Below are 15,716 nucleotides of genomic sequence, written 5' to 3' on the forward strand. Positions count from 1 at the left end.
GTATGAGGGCCATATTCTTGACAGAAAAAATACAAAGTTGTTATGATTCTTTGTTCTTGCTATTATTACAGTTGTGTGATCGCACAACGTTCCAAAAACATCGTGCGCACACCGTGGCATTCATGTATCGCATCTCCGGGGATTAGGTACAATTTCACTGCAAGGTCAAGCTTCAATAGTTCTTTAAAAATAACATCTGCGTCAGTGATATCTGTACCATAACTTACCAGTTTATCAGTAGAACACTTAACGGCTGCGCCGAAGTCGTCAGGGGCACCTTTACCGTGACCTCATTCTGAAAAGTTCCAGCTGGCTTACTTAAATCAACAAATGATTTTTTTTTCTATATCGATATTGAGAAGTTGGTCCATCACTGACAACATGAATCGTGTCAACATGCGGATTGGAGCCCTTAAGCTTCTTCATGTACCCTGATGACGGCGGGATCGTGCCGATTACTTTTTGAAACAGCTCAAAATGTGCGGGTTCTTGCTTAAGTATAATACACATCTGTAGGAAGTGATGCTTGATGTCGTGATGCTCCCAAAACCATTGAATGAACTTCCTAAGCAAGCTTGAATGCATAATTTTCAGAGAAATCTATATGAATGATGGTTTCGTTTTCACACGTGTCATCCTTAAGGTTCTTAAGTACATGGTATCGATGGTTAATATTGTACACATGTCTACAGAACTTACCATTCAAACTTTGAGATGCCTCATCTAGTAACTGATGAAGAAGCATTTGGTCCTTCGTTTTTACGGTTACCTGAACTTTGATGAATTTTCTGGACATCGCCATTGGATTTTTCAATATCTCTCTCTTCAGTTGAATTGACGCACTTGTGCACCCACACTTGCATGTTCTCATTTATACCAGAATCCTTTGGGAACGGCAAGCGACTGACTGAACATTCTCTACACTCCCCATGCAAACATGCTTTGGTATTTACATTACAACATACATACCTCATTCAGATTACTTGTATCCAGAACTTTGCAATCCACCAATCCCGCTACCACAAACTTCATATTTTTGTGAATTTTACAGGAACACGTGTCCCTTCCTGAACAATGCTGCACGGTAACCCAAAAGGGTCTCATCCTGCAGAATGTTTGATAGGAAATCACCATTAATGGATGCTCTGTTAGAAATTTCTTGTGCAAATTAATCAAATTGTCACACAAAAGACGTTTCTGTTTCTTCAATCCCGGCATAAGCGTACTGTTACAGTCTTCTTCAAGAAAGGCCTGAATCTGCTACTTCAATTCAACACTGACACTAGTTTTTTCTTTCTTTTTTTGCATGTTCGTATGAAGTCGGGCGTGAACGGCAATTGTTCGATCGAAGACGCGATCGCGAAATTCCGAGGTCAGTCTGAGTATACTTCAAAAGTCTGTAATTCTTCAAAATTGAACCATATCAGATATAACTTGTTTCCCCTTTTCCGATTTCTCTTGAGAGAGAGAGAGAGAGAGAGAGAGAGAGAGAGAGAGAGAGAGAGAGAGAGTTACGTCTGTTTAATCTTTCTTTTTTAACTCTCTTCCGCCTTTTTTCCGTTTCCAAAATGATTTTTGCTTAAGAATGTTCTGTTCCATTTGGTGAATACCTGTAAATGTTTTTAATGTCTTTTCTAATGCATACGAAATAATGATTTTAATAAACAATTCATTTGTACGTGCGATTAATTTTCGGGTATTTTTCAAACGATTAAGATACGCGAAAATAAATATCCGCGAAATAGTTGAAGTCCCGTTACAGTAGGTTTTTTTTCCCCCAATTACTGAAACGAAGTCTCAATTTGCATCTATAACAAAGTTCCGTGCCGTCACACCCTGGTATATACCGTGACGGTAAATTATATCAGAGTTTGTTACCGTATGGAATGTGACGGTACAGACAATTTTGAACTTATGATTCATTTATATACATATACAGAACATGTGGGAGAAATTATGCATTACTGTTTTCAAAATTAAAAATAATTCGAAGATATGATATTGATGATGCCATCATACCGTGGCTATTCTAAAATTTAACTGATGAACGTTACGGATAGGTAATAAAGGTACAAAGTGTCGAGACAGTACTTATGATGCAGCAATCGCAACATCTCGGGGAAATTTCCGAGTGTTGCCGGAAACCCCGAGATTGACGTTACAGTACACTCGTCACATCTCGGCCGATTCCGTAACTCCATCTATAGATGAAGGGTACCGGAATCGGTCGAGGTTAGCCGAATGGTTACAGTAGTCTTCTATCTATAAAATCTATAACAGCCTTAGCGTGTCGAAAATATGGCTGCCACTTACATACGTCATCCAATCTAATTAAGATCAGACTTATAATTTCCATTCCTCTAAGACACTGCAATACATTGCATTGCAGTGTATCGTAAAGGAGCAAGACTAATTTTAATTAGATTGATACATCATCGCTAGTTTGTTTGGCGTCAAAAACTTAATGAACTTGTATTTAGGGTTACAAGAGTTATCGCTCTTTTTACTAATGTACGCCGACGACATGGTGCTCCTTTCTGAAAGTGTAGAAGGTCTCCAACGCATGTTAGATGAATTGTTGCTATACACTAGAAGGTGGTCGCTTCAAGTAAATGTTAAAAAAAAACACTAAAATAGTTGTTTTCAGAAAATCTTCTGTATTACAGGAAAACGAAACATGGCAGTATGATGGTGCCAAACTTGAGTGCGTAAATTCTTTTTCGTATTTAGGTGTTGAACTTAACTACAGTGGAAATTTCAATGTAACACAGAAACAGTTAGCTTCACAGTGTAGGAAAGCACTTTTTTTCTCTTAAAAGATCATGTAATTCAATGTTATTAAATTTCTGTACCTTGCTGTCTCTTTTTGACACGTACGTTGGCAGTGTAGCCAACTATGCGTGCGAGGTGTGGGGTTTTCACAAAGCGCCTGATATCGAACAAATTCACTTAGACTTTTGTAAAAATATTTTAGGAGTTCGTAAATCTACAGCAAACGCAATGATCTATTCTGAACTTGGTAGATTTCCTCTTCTCATTTTGCGTATAATACGAATCTTCAAGTACTGGTGTAAATTGTTGAGGTCCAATAACTGTATATTAAGTGCATGTTATCTAGGCTGTGAATCAAATCCACATTGTAAAAATTGGGTAGCTTCAGTTAAACAGGAACTATGTGCCATTGGTTTGGCCGAGTACTGGCAGTACTCGCAGGGTAATTTTAATACTAGAACATTTTTGGCCTTAGTAAAACAACGGCTATTAGACATTTTTAAGCAAGATTGTGAGTCTTTCTTTTTAACCTCGTCCAAATGCACATTGTATAAACATATTATTGACTATGTATGTCTGCAACCTTACTTAAGCAAGCCTTTTCCTGTTAAATATAAAAAGGCAATTGTCAAAATACGTTTGTCTCACATAACCTGTTAATTGAAACTGGACGACATAGAAAAATTCCTCACAATTTAAGATTTTGTCCTCTGTAGAAATGACATAGAAGATGAATACCATTTCATTTTAAAATGTCCCTCCTTTAACGGTCTCAGAATAAAATATATAAAGCTTCATTATCGGGTTAATCCCTCTGTCTATAAATTAATCAATTTACTAGCAACGGGTAATGTTAAAGAATTAAGTAATCTGGGCAAGTTTTTATACCAAGCATCGCTACTACGTTCTACTCTGATGGCTTCTAGTAACTAGTAGTTTGATCCATACTATTCATTTCCTTATTGAGTCACACACACATATATTACAGTATATTACAATATATATAAACATGTGCATGCTATAATGTCATATGTGCATTGCTCTACCCGAGCTGACTTGTACTATTTTTGTATTCTTGTAATTATATTATGTCGATGAGATGTAATTCTCAAGATTAATAAAGAATTGGAATGTATCACGCTTCAATCATAAGTGACAAAATTCAGCCTTTGACGCTATGAAACATTAACCGTAAGACCGAGTTTCTCCCTTTTTCATATAAGTATTCACATCAATATTTTGACGTGCTTAATTACATTAATTACAAACAACAAAACATTATACTAATCCAGGAGTGTAATTTTGTTTCATTTTGTCAAATTAATTTTATTACTATATGTATTGCGTCACTTTCGTCAGAGTGAGAATGATAAGTAATTGCACACACTGAAATTCAGTATCATTTTCGAAAAAAATGCTTTCATACGAAAGCTGGGACAAAATTTCTCAAACTGCCATGTTTTGGGAGAATAACCCATTATCAGGTACATAGCTACGTGAGCAGTATATTTGGTATGTATGCTACTGATAGTAGCGACAGTGGTATTCCGTCAGTATTTTGGTAGACAATTCATGGTTTTAAAACTTGTATATATCTTCAATAGTTATACATTCTACCAGCACATATATTCTAATTAATACGTTCCTGGTTTACTTTCGATTTGTTTACTTTCAGTTTGGTTTTTACTGATGTAGATAGCCCATTCCTGTTTTTATTCATACAAATATTTTCGTTCAGGGGATCTCCACGAACGGACTGTTTATACATAAGTCACTGTAGGATCAGTGTAACTTGGAGATGGTCAAATGTTTACAATGTCCTTATCTCAATCGCATCCTACATCGCAAACATCCTAACCTTGTGTTGTGCTTATCAACATCCGGTAAAACGAGCATGCGCAATGTAAGGTAAACACTAGCGTGATGGCTGATTCAGAGGATGCACCGCTACTCGTCCCCCGGACAGAAATTGTTACCCCCGGGGCAGTACGGTCGGTACGCACCCGCTCACGGTGTAGTCTTAGTCTAACCGAAAGTGAAGTGCAAAGCTATATTGATGGAGGACAGGGCGATACAAGGTAATGAGGCAAAAGGCCTAGCTATCGAGCAGTAACGTTACTAAGTACTATAAGTAATCCGAAGGGTTCTGATGTTAATATCGCCTTTCAAGCTGCCTTTATCTTACCTTTTAATTGATGTATACCTTGTATGTGTCAGATTGAGGGGAAATGGAGTAAATGTTGTTCAAACGCCGACCTGAGGGTAGGTCGGAAAAATTGCTCATTTTCTGTATGTAAGAAGTTCTGACGTATCTACGTAGTAAGATCGTCAGAAAATTCGGACTATGTACTAAGTACTATATAAGAAGCCTTACAGTTACACGATTGACAATAGGCCACTCATGCTAATCACATTTCACTAAACATGTACTTTTTATAGAGCTACAATCTACATTTTAACATCTAAACTGCAACGTGTCCTTATTTTTTTATTATTAACAATGATGTAAATTAGATCCACTTACCTTTAGAATTCGTCCCTATATGATCATATGTAATGCAACATTTTACACCAGGCTAGATCTTCAGTTCTGTACTAAGTTCTTAAAAATCAAGCCTCCATCAGGTGTAGTTCGATCACAAAAGGGCGGCTGGCGAGAGTGGAAGACATATTCAGTTTTTAATTAACGGTTTACTCAGGGCATCCATTAACCCGAGACCTCGGGTCAATGACGCAGCAAAATTTAATTTGACGCACGACTTTTGCATGCCGTGCGTCAATCAATTCAATTCAATTCATTTCACTCAGGCGCACTTTATATTGTGCGCGACAAGAGGTCGATAAGAAATGCAATAATACAATGATATGATTGACAGTAAAGCACACATATTCATCTTCTACACTCCTCAACTCCTCGTACAACGATAGACGCGACATTTCACTATTCATCTTCTACACTCCTCAACTCCTCGTACAACGATAGACGAGACATTTCACTATTCATCTTCTACACTCCTCAACTCCTCGTACAACGATAGACGCGACATTTCACTATTCATCTTCTACACTCCTCAACTCCTCGTACAACGATAGACGCGACATTTCACTATTCATAGCCAATAATTCGTACACTATCATATACAACATACCATTTACTACCACAATATTACAATTCCATCTTAGTGCTATCATATATTTTAACATACAAATTCAACTAACATGCAGATACCTTCAATCATGATATAACAATCAAACCATCATATACACTACAATAATGTTATATTTAGCAAAAATGATCAATAGTATATGCATAAAAAAGTTTACAATATGATGTGTAAATTCATATATTATTTTTTAAATGCCTTTCTAGTAGTTGTATAAACAGGGACAGATTTGATAATATTTTGATGTTGCATATTGATATCAATCCTTTCATTTTGTGAACCGATGGGTTTGAGGTATAATAAATAGGTATATATTTTCTACGAATTTGACTGACATAAGTATTTAAACATGTAAACAGATAATGATATTCGTTTCCAATTCCATTTAAACATAGCGAACAGATTCTGTTTTCACGTAGGATTCTAGTCCATCGCCAAGTCTCTATGGGCAGAGATGTATTACTGGTTCCTAGTTTACATATAGTTACTCTATCTTTTGGTTTGAGCCTAATTAAGTATTTTTCAAACTGAAATTGATTTTTAAATATAATATATGTTTGGAACTTTCAATGTCGTTATACCATTGTTGTATAAACTGGTCATGTAAAATAGCTTTAAAGTTTACTCTAAGGTAATTTTTATTCACAGTGCAAGTTTTTTGCTGTAACCATACATAACTTAGTCCCGTGTAATTGAGTAGATTCTTGATATGGGAAATCCATTTAAAATCAACAAAATCATCTCGTGTAAATTAAGCATAAGCTTGTACATTAAACTAGACAATTTATTTTCACTTGTAATCAGTTTATACCAAAACATTAGCATCCTTGATTTAATTTCAATATTTAGAGGATACCTGCCGGTTTCCCCATAAATCATCATATTTGGTGTAGATCTACGTATGTTTAAAACTTTTTTACAAAACTGTACATGTAATTTCTCAATCATATTGGTATTTTCAAATCCCCATATTTCAGAGGAGTACAAAAGGATAGGGGATATTAATACATCAAACAATTTTAATTGAAGGTCAATTGATAAAATGATATTTCTAATTTTCTTATATAATGCATACATTGCTTTTTGAGCCTGTTCAACGAGTTTTTTCTTGCTTTACAGAAGTTGCTGTTATAATGAAATAACAATCCTAGAAAAGAGTGACTATCCTGTGTATCAAGCTCTGATCACCAAAAAGAGTAAAACGAATATTTTGTGCATTACTTTTTCTTTTTTCAAAGATAACCACTTTGGTTTTATTGAGATTAACTTTAAGTTCCCATATAGTACAGTAAGTTTCAAATTCATGGAAAGCATTCTTTAGACCTTCAGCTGTTTCTGACATAACAACCGTGTCATCTGCATAGAGTAAGATAAACAATTTAACAAATACACCCATGCGCTCTTGAAATAAATAATCAATATGATTGAGTTGGTCAACATTATTTTGCATGAAAAATTCTTCTTAATCATTTAAATATATTGAAAACAAAAATGGGGAGAAATTTTCGCCTTGTTTTACTCCGACATAACACATGAAAAAATTGGTCATACCATTTCTAGTTTTTACGCAAGATTTAGTATTTGCATATAAATTAATCATAACTTTAAATATTTTTCCTGTAATATTATTCTTTAGTAATTTCTTCCATAAACCTACGTATACCCTCCAAACAGTATCAAACGCCTTCCTAAAATCAATAAATGAACAAAACAGTTTTTTATTCTTTGAAAAGTATATAGATATCAAGGCATGAAGGATAAATATATTTTCAGTTGTAGAGTAGCCTTTCCTAAATCCAGCTTGAACATTAGAAATTAGATCGATTTCTTCTGAAAGTCTGTTTAGTCTAGAGTTTAAAATAGAAGTAAATACTTTGCCAAGACATGAGACTAGTGTAATAGCTCTATAGTTATCAAGATTTTTAGCATCACCCTTCTTTTTGTATATAGGTTTTATCACGCCAATTGTCCATGCTTCTGGTACACAGCCAGAGTTCAGTATAATATTAAAAAGTTTCACATATATGTGAAGTAGTATAGACTGTGTACTTTTTATATACTCATTTAATATATTATCAATACCAGGCGCTTTATTATTACGAAGGTTAACTATAGCCTGTCTAACTTCATTTTGGGTTACATCACTATTTAGTATAAAGTCAAACATATTTACGTTCATATCTGGAATAATGAATACATCATCATCCTCATCTTCATCAGAACTATTTAATTTCTTAAAATATTCATAAAACTGATCTAAGGATATATCAGCATCATTGTTATCATAATTAGATTTGTTGAATGAATTTAAAATATTCCAAAACTCTTTGGGATTTGTTTTTGACGTGGTTCGTATCTTATTTTCAATGTTATGTCTATATGAGTTATAGCTCTTTTTAAGGACTTTTTTATAATCTCTAGACGTTTTGTTCATGTTTACTCGGTTATTATTCGTTTTCTGATTTTCATATTTATGTTTTGCATTAAAAAATGCACGCCTTTTTCTTTGACAGTCAGCTGTAAACCATGGTTTATTCTTAGGATCTTTGTATGTATTGCATGTTCTATTGTTTTGTTTTAATCCGAAAGTATCGGAAGCCGAGCTTCGGAACAACTTGGAAATATCATATCATTTACTTCAGACTTACTGACCGAAGTTTTATCAGACAAAACATTAAGTGCATCGTTTATATGATTTACTTTATCGACAGAACAATTTTGTACATGATGAATAAATTCATTTTTCTTATCATTCTTCCATGTTCTGTATCGATTTTGACCTTGACCTTGGCCTTAGCCTTGACCTTGACCAATAAACATATTATCAGAGTCATCAAAAGCCCACTGAGTGTAAAACGTAACATACAATGCACATCGGATATTGTCGGATCAAATTCAGCAACTTCAATATCATTTATATAGGGGAATGTCCCTGACGATACGATTAGGTAGTCAACAACACTGACGTCACCACAGGTTTTCTTACCGAGGTGTTTATCTTTACCGACCATCTACAATATACAAATTGTTATTCTTACACAGGTCAAGTAGTTTAAATCCATAGGTATTTAGTCTGGATGAGCACTGGCTATGTTGTTGCAGTGGAATATTAAAGACAGATAAAGTTTCATAATCATGAAGATAATAATGTAACTCATCACTATTATCTATATCTATAATATCTACAAAGTCGTCGTCAGGTATTTCATAGTCTGGACGTTGTCCAGTTTTGGCATTGAAATCACCAACCAGTATAGTGTTACTTACATTAATATCTTGAAGTTCGTGTAACTCATTTTCAATCTCATTAATCTGGAGACGAGTACCGAGAGTTTTCGGGTGGTATATAAGTACAGCCTAAAAGTAAGTCGCCCTCAGTATTTGTTACTTTTTCAGATAATTTGACCCATTGAACGCATTCAGAGTCTGTAGAGTAGAACTTCAAAAATTGTTTTAGTTTTTTAGCTCACCTGGTCCGAAGGACCAAGGTGAGCTTATGCCATACTGTTGCGTCCGTCGTCCGTCGTCCGTCCGTCTGTCAACAATTGACTTCTTCTTCATAACTATACTACTAATCAGAATTCGACCAAATTTGGTCAGAAGCATCCCTATGGGGTGGCAACTAAAAATTGTACAAATGGTGGGGCTGACCCCCCAGGGGTCTGAGGGGCGGGGCCAAAAGGGGTCAATTTGGCTCTATTAATATAAACGACTTCTTCTCTGAAACCAAGCAATTGATATTGCTCCTATTTGCCTGGTAGCATCACTAGTCCTATGGGATGGGGATTCAAAATTGTACAAATGGTGGGGCTGACCCCCCAGGGGCCTGAGGGGCGGGGCCAAAATGGGTCAATATAGCTATATTGATATTAACAACTTCTTCTCTAAAACCAAGCAATGGATATCGCTCATATTTGCCTGGTAGCATCACTATGGGGTGGTGATTCAAAATTGTACAAATGATGGGGCTGACCCCCCAGGGGCCTGAGGGGCGGGGCCAAATGTGGTCAATTGGGCTATATTGATATAAACAACTTATTATCTAAATCCGATCAATGGATATCGCTCATATTTGCCTGGTAACATCACTATGGGGTGGGGATTCAAAATTGTACAAATGGTGGGGCTGACCCCCCAGGGGCCTGAGGGGTGGGGCCAAATGTGGTCAATTGGGCTATATTTATATAAACAACTTCTTCTCTGAAACCGAGCAAAGGATATTGCTCATATTTGCCTAGTAACTTCACTATTGAGTGGGGATTCAAAATTATACAAATGGTGGGGCTGACCCCCCAGGGGCCTGAGGGGTGGGGCCAAAATGGGTCAATATAGCTTTATTGATATAAACAACTTATTATCTAAATCCGATCAATAGATATCGCTCATATTTGCCTGGTAGCATCACTATGGGGTGGTGATTCAAAATTGTACAAATGGTGGGGCTGACACCCCAGGGGCCTGAGCGGTGGGGCCAAATGTGGTCAATTGGGCTATATTCATATAAACAACTTCTTTTCTGAAACCGAGCAAAGGATATTGCTCATATTTGCCTAGTAACTTCACTATTGGGTGGGGATTCAAAATTGTACAATTGATGGGGCTGACCCACCATGGGTCTTGTGGGGCGGGGCCAAAAGGGGTTAATTTGGCTATATTAATATAAACAACTTCTTCTCTGAAACCAAGCAAAAGATATTGCTCATATTTGACTGTGGGCATCCCTTTGGGATCGGGATTCAAAATTGTACAAATAGTTGAACCGACCTCCCTCGGGGCTGAGAGGCGGGGCCAAAAGGGGTCAATTTGGTTAAATTGATATAAACTACTTCTTCTCTGAAACTAAGCAATGGATATCACTCACATTTGTGTGGTAGCATGGTCATGGGGTGCGGATTCAAAATTGTACAAATCTTAGGGTTGACCCCACCAGGGGACTGAGGGGTGGGGCTAAAAGGGGTCAATTTGGCTAAATTGATATGATCAACTTCTCATAAACTGCTCATGTTTGACTGGTAGCATCCTTTTTGGTAAGGATTCAAAATTTTATAAAGGAAGGAACTGACCCCCCAGGGGTGCAGAGGGCAGGGTCAAAAGGGGTCAATTGGTTTAAACAACTTCTTTTCTGAAACAAAGCAATGGATATAACTCACATTTGTGTGGTAGCAGATTCCCTATTAGGTTGCGCCAAAAGTCAATTTCATTTCATGAATTAATGTAGTTTTTGGCATAAAAACCTCACGTTCCCATATAAAATGCATATGATATATTGACATAGCAATACCAGTGACAAATTTATTTAATCATCATTCTTGTTTCATATCTCGTGAAATCCAGGTGAGCGATACAGGCCCTCTGGGCCTCTTGTTTTTGTAAACAATTATAATTCCACCAGATTTCTTCTTAAAATCATATCTGTTTTTCATGAAATATGTGTAGTTTTCAGGCATTTCAAGAATATCAAAATTATCAGTTTTAGTTTTAGACAAATACAAGAATATCATGAGCTGTAATTATATCATTAAACTCAGGCAGAAGCAACTTTGATTTCATACCAAAAACATTCAGACAAGTGAGTCTTAAGTCAGAATACACATCACCATGGTTACCATGGTGACTTACACCAGGACCTCTTGTGACGCGTCCCTAGTAACGATGGCCTGTTGCTCCCGGCGGAACGGTATTGCGCGTTTGGTCCTGATGATGAGATGGAAAACGATGCTGGGATGGCGGCCGACGCTGCTGTGACTGCGATTGGGGATGTAACGTTTGAGTGTAGAGTTGCCCGTCGATATATAACTTATCCACTCTCAACGAAGCCCTTTTTCCATGGCGTTTCGCTTCCTTCATGATCGGAATGAGCTCTCTACCCCTCTCGTTAATCTCGGCGGGAAACTGTTCATTGACGGTGAACTCATTTTTGCCCCTTAGTTTATCTGGGGCCGACTTCATAACTATCTCACGGTCTTTTCTGCTCTCGAATTTGGCTACAATCGTTCTCGGTTTCCCGTCGGATCTGGGCCGTAACCTGTGTACAACACTGAATTTCATATCAGACTCGATCCCTAGCTGACTCTGGATAAAGTTTTTTACAACCCCCTCCGTGTTTTCCTCCCCTGGCTGCTCCGGTAAACCCCGAATAACAAATTATCCTTCATGGATCTACACTGGAGAGCTAGGATCTACACTGGAGAGCTAGGATCTACACTGGAGAGCTAGGATCTACACTGGAGAGCTAGGATCTACACTGGAGAGCTAGGATATACACTGGAGAGCTAGGATCTACACTGGAGAGCTAGGATCTACACTGGAGAGCTAGGATCTACACGGGAGAGCTAGGATCTACACTGGAGAGCTAGGATCTACACTGGAGAGCTAGGATCTACACTGCAGAGCTAGGATCTACACTGCAGAGCTAGGATCTACACTGGAGAGCTAGGATCTACACTGGAGAGCTAGGATCTACACTGGAGAGCTAGGATTTGCTCATCTCCTGACACTCCCACACTTGATCATTGCGAATTTGCTCTATGTGACTCACTCTCTCCTCGACAAGTGTTTGGTGAAAGTCAATTCCAGTCAACTTCTCCCTGTGTTCCTTTAATTCACTCCTGATTTCATTTATTGATTTGTCAACCTGCGCAAATCTATTCTCAATTGAGTTCAGTCTATCATATATTTTGGGTAAAAGTTCAAGTTTGGTGAGTCGGTTGTAAATATCGGCTATTGCAGGGTCTGAGTTCGGGGCAGGTGGGGGGCTGTAGTGTGGTGGGACGGGAGATGAGGGTACCGGTTGTGGAGACAGAGTCACATTCCCGGTTTGGATTGGAGCGTAGTTTCCAGACATATTTTGCTGTGGGAGTGTGGGAGGCAATGAAGGTGTCATACTGGTAGTATTTGGGTAGCTGGGCTGATAACACAGATTATAAAGTACATTGTGTGCATTAGCCATAGCACTACTCGTTGAATACGTGGCACCGGGTACGTTTGACATACTCACTTTGGTCACGGTCACGGGTGGCTGAACACCGGAATTACGTTGTTTACGTTTTCAACTGTTTTTACCCATAGAATGGTATGTTATCGTCTAAAGGACAGTTCATACATCACTGAATTTCCTTACCATCCTAAATATCATAGCAATCAGCCAAAAAAAGTCTTGAGATAAGGCGTAATGGACAGAATTTCAGTGGAGCTCCATACCTGTGCGACTTTACCTGTCCACCATATCACGTGATCCTCTGACGCTTCACATTTTGACCACCACTGTAATTAGTCTATGTGTTGTCCAATACCCAGGCTCAACAAAGGGTATATTTGCTATGGTCAGTGACACTAATTAGTAGAATACCCCTAGGAGCCAATTAAAAGAGCCACTCAACTGTGACTAATCCAACTGTCGCTGCCGATTGCCAAATTGGGGCACAGGTGAAGTATCCACCGTACCTACCTGTAGTGGCCAATCTGCACTTTGTTCTAAGCAATAACATTTAAATAATTGAAATAAGTAAGCTATAGAAGATTCCCATCCCAACAAATAAATGTAACATATGTTTTTGATAACTTCTAAGTATGTACATAACAAGAATGAGATCATAAGCAGGCCTAGTTTGCAGCATGCCAACACAGGCGGCAGCCATTCTGTTCTGTTCTGTTCTGTTGTATTTTCCAGCCGTTGAAGATCGGCTCACCTCCGTAGGGCTCTTCTGCTCTTTGGAGTAATTTCGTTGTGGTTTGACCCTATTACTAGTGTTCCCTCTAAAAAATTATTGATTAAAAACTTCTATAGGAAGGTAGATTTAGTGATTAGTTGCTTTTCTGTCCGGAATACCATGCTCAGTGATCAACATCCTGTTCATGTGCAGTGCGTGTACAAAGTTCAAGCTTGTTTCACACAGTTCATGGTCTTCTAGGCTCTTGACACATATTTTCCTGTTCTTTAGCCATAGTCTATGGTTGATTATCAGCCATGTGAAGTCTTCAGCGTTGTTTATTTTGATGTTTAAAATGTGCTCTATTTTGTCTTTGTACTTGCTCCTAATTGACATTGGTTGTTCGCATTCTGCGATAAAGTGCTGTCTAGTTTCAGGCTGTTTACCGCATAGTGGACAGGTTGAGTTGATTCCATGTTGATTAAAAATGTCTTTAGTTGTCTGCAGTCTGTATGTTCCGGTTAGTAGTCTAGTTTAAATGATGACTTTTTTCCCTTCACTGACTGTCGATTTAGGTGCAGTTATTAGTGGGTGGATCATTCCAAATGACCAATCAGTGCTGTGTAGGTACTTAAGGGATGATTTTCTTAATGCTGAATCGGTGATGGTATTTTTCCACCATGTGTTGATGGTGTCATGAACTAGCAGGCGTTTTTTGACATGTAGTGGTGAAAAGCATCATAGATGGTGCAGATGTTATACTTCTTCAGTATTTCTTTTATAAGGATAGTCCAACTGCTGCTTTTCTCTTTTTTTATTGCTATCTGTCTTTCGATGATTTGAGACTCCAGTGAGGTTTTGTCTAAGATAAGTTGATGAAATAGGATTAGGCGTTTGATGTCTAAGGTGGCTTGAATAGGACGACAGCCAGAAAGTATATAGAGTGCCTCCTCAGCAGTGTTGTCTGGCAGGGTTAATTAGTAGTGCACGTAGGACAGATTTTTGATAGAGCTCTAGCTTATTTATCTCAGTTCTTGCAATATGAAGTACTTCCATGCCATATATAAGTTTTGGTATGGTGTAGACATTCCACATTCTAATTGTTACTTTTGGACATAACCCATTCTTTCCATGCATACCCGCACCAAGGAGAGCATATGTTGATCGACGTGCATTTGAGATATGTTCATCAGTACGGTTCTTGTTTGTGGAGTTTCTAGTAATTCAGAGATGTGATATTGATTCTTGGATGTTGAGCGGTTCACAGTACATATTGAGCTGTATTTCGTCTACGGGGTGGCCTATTGGGACTACACCACTTTTCTGGAGGTTGATCTTATATCTATTTTCTGTCGTGTAATCATCTACTACGTTGAGCATTGTCTGGGCTTCTGATGGAGAGTGACTCAATAGTATTGTGTCATCTGCAAATGTTGGTGCAGCACACTGAATATGCCCTATTTTTGCGCCAAGGTTATTACTGGAGAAGGACTCTAGGGGCCGCGGTGGCCGAGTGGTTAAGGTGTACCGACACTTTAACACTAGCCCTCCACCACTGGGTTGCGAGTTCAAAACCTACGTGGGGCAGTTGCCAGGTACTGACCGTAGGCCGGTGGTTTTTCTCCGGGTACTCTGGCTTTCCTCCACCTCCAAAACCTGGCTCGTCCTTAAATGACCCTGGCTGTTAATAGGACGTTAAACAAAAACAAACCAAACCAAACCAAAGGACTCTAGTAGCTGGTTATTGAATACTTTGTATAGGGTTGCAGAGGTTACTCCACCTTGTCGGACTCCTTGCTGTATGTCAAATGGTTTGGATACGTGGTTGTCGAATTTAACCGAGCAGGTTGCATTATCATAAAAGTTCATAATTGCAGCGAGCAGCTGACCGTTGATTTGATAGTTGTTTAATTTCACAAAGAGCGAGTCTAACCAAACTACGTCAAAGGCTTTTTGAGCGTCTAATGGCATCATTATCAGTGGTTTCTTTAGGTCTTTTGATTCATTGATTGTTTCTGAGACAATAAAAGCAGCATTTAATGTGAACTCTATGATCACTGGTATGACTCGTTAGTAGTTGCATATGCTTGATACGATTTTCATGATTGCAATGCAAGAATCCCTTTTCCAG

General features: G+C 38.0%; 1 protein-coding gene across 1 annotated transcript in view; it reads left to right on the forward strand.

Moving 5' to 3' along the window:
• The first annotated feature begins 4,694 nt into the window (after window positions 1-4,694).
• The window catches only part of LOC117316150 (zinc transporter 2-like), a 56,661-nt gene continuing 45,639 nt past the window's right edge, over window positions 4,695-15,716 (forward strand). The window contains exon 1 of the mRNA XM_033870659.1: window positions 4,695-4,850. Within this exon, the coding sequence (XP_033726550.1) occupies window positions 4,696-4,850 (155 nt within the window). The 5' untranslated portion in view covers window position 4,695. The remainder of the gene's footprint in view (window positions 4,851-15,716) is intronic.

This window comes from Pecten maximus, chromosome 18 (genome assembly GCF_902652985.1).
Source record: "Pecten maximus chromosome 18, xPecMax1.1, whole genome shotgun sequence".
Taxonomy (NCBI): domain Eukaryota; kingdom Metazoa; phylum Mollusca; class Bivalvia; order Pectinida; family Pectinidae; genus Pecten; species Pecten maximus.